Source organism: Vigna radiata, chromosome 7 (assembly GCF_000741045.1).
Source record: "Vigna radiata var. radiata cultivar VC1973A chromosome 7, Vradiata_ver6, whole genome shotgun sequence".
Lineage (NCBI taxonomy): Eukaryota > Viridiplantae > Streptophyta > Magnoliopsida > Fabales > Fabaceae > Vigna > Vigna radiata.
The window spans coordinates 21,079,212-21,081,050 of NC_028357.1; the positions used below are offsets into that span (position 1 = coordinate 21,079,212).

The window sequence follows — 1,839 nt, forward strand, 5'->3', positions numbered from 1 at the left end:
TAATTAAAACTTGTTTAACTATCATTACTTTTGATTAAAATTATCCCTTTCTTAATATGAAAAATTACTAACATATTTCTATCACAACTCTTGATAATCAATTTGTTTCCAAAAATATGTAATTCACGGTTTTTTCAGATGATACAATAAAAAGTTATTTATAATATATATCATATTATGTAATTTAAAATAGTCACATTCTTAATTATGTAAGCAAGAGCATCCCACTTTATGTAATTCAAAAATGTGTAAATTAAAATTATATGTAATTTATGATCTAAATATTTTTAGATTATTTAATTTAGAAAATATATTCGGAACCATTTCTTATGCTGTGTGGAGTCATTTTTATTTTCCGTAGGTTTGATTAAAAAAATGGATTATCACATTTGGGCCATTCTTCCAGTGGCAGAGTGGTTTGGGCTTAGGGTCCAGTCCAAACCCGATACCCGATTCATACTCTAGGGTTTAAGTAAGTAGAATGAATCGCGACCCCGACCTCTACCTATTGAAGAGGCGCCCAAATAACTGTGTTTCTTCGCCACTCGCAAGACGCAAGTCACAATGGTAATTGCAATTTCGTTTTCTTGTTCTCTGCTTTCTAGAATGTTCATTCGTGTGGAATCCGATCAATACTGTTGTTTGTGTTGTTGACCTGGCGTGACATTACAGCCTAAGCAGATCCACGAGATAAAGGATTTCCTTCTCACGGCGCGGAGGAAGGATGCGAGGTCGGTGAAAATCAAGAGGAGCAGGGATGTGGTTAAGTTTAAGGTCCGATGCTCCAAGTATTTGCACACGCTTTGTGTCTTTGACCCCGAGAAAGCCGATAAATTGAAGCAATCTCTTCCTCCTGGTTAGTTACACACAATCGATTACAATGTTTTCTTAATTCAATATTTAGGAATTATGATTGTGAATGCGAAATTTGTATGTATTTTTCAGGTTTGAGTGTTCAAGACCTGTAAAGGCGCTCATGCAGCAGCATTAGTCTCTCTTTTTGTTCCTTCATGTTATGGATTTCTAGCTTGGTTTTATGTTCTGGTAATTGTTGCCAGTACTTGGTTGCTTTAATTTTGCTGTGAAATGTGGAATTTTGGTTCAATTGAATTACCCGCAAATTTAATCTGCGGTTTATATTGTTTTTTATGCCCTGGATTGTGCTTAGCTTTTTACTTACATTTAGTGAAGGATGTTATTTCTCAACTCACCATTTCTTTGGCTTAAAGAATCATGCTAATTTTTCATTATAATAACATTTCTTAACAAGAAAAATCGAGTAAATTCACTTGTTGTCATTGTCTGGTATTAGACAATCAGGCTGGCTTTGTAGTTCTCTTAGCTTTGAAAATGTACAGACCTGAATGAAATCTTAGTAGCTCAAGACTGTTTTGGGTTGCAGATACGAAGGTTATAATTGATGTTACTTATTACACAAAATCTTAAATATTATTCTCAGCTTAGTTAATATTTAAGTCTCTTAATATTTTAATATATTTTTAAGATTTGTTTTTGTGTCTAAAGCTTTTGTTTTTTGAGTTATTTTTTCTATTTTGTTATTGGGTGTTTCATCCTCCACCTCCAACCTTTCATCCTGCACCTCCAAAAATTACCATTTTAACCTTAATTAATATTATTTTAATATTTTCTTTTTCTTCATAAAGTGATTATGCACCCCTCTAACTTTTTCTCTTTCTTATTAAAGTCAACCTACACCCTTCTAATTTTTTCTCTCTTTTATTAAAGTCATCCTACATCATTTTAATAGATTTTAAAATCTATACAATTTTTATATAAATTTTCTAAATTTCATTTCGAGATTTAAAATTTAATAAAAAT

The 1,839-nt window shown here is 31.8% G+C and overlaps 1 protein-coding gene across 1 annotated transcript; it reads left to right on the forward strand.

Annotated features, from left to right (window-relative positions):
* The first annotated feature begins 442 nt into the window (after positions 1 to 442).
* On the forward strand, positions 443 to 1,206 carry LOC106767613 (60S ribosomal protein L38). Its single transcript, XM_014652536.2, has 3 exons — positions 443 to 567; positions 673 to 856; positions 946 to 1,206. The coding sequence occupies exons 1-3, from the start codon at positions 565 to 567 to the stop codon at positions 966 to 968; spliced, it is 210 nt and encodes a 69-aa protein (XP_014508022.1). The 5' UTR covers positions 443 to 564; the 3' UTR covers positions 969 to 1,206.
* The last annotated feature ends 633 nt before the right edge of the window (positions 1,207 to 1,839 follow it).

Excerpts from the sequence above, each read along its gene's own strand:
- LOC106767613 (XM_014652536.2), top strand. Across the intron at positions 857-945 it reads GAAGCAATCTCTTCCTCCTG|GTTTGAGTGTTCAAGACCTG; the intron begins GTTAGTTACACA and ends TGTATTTTTCAG.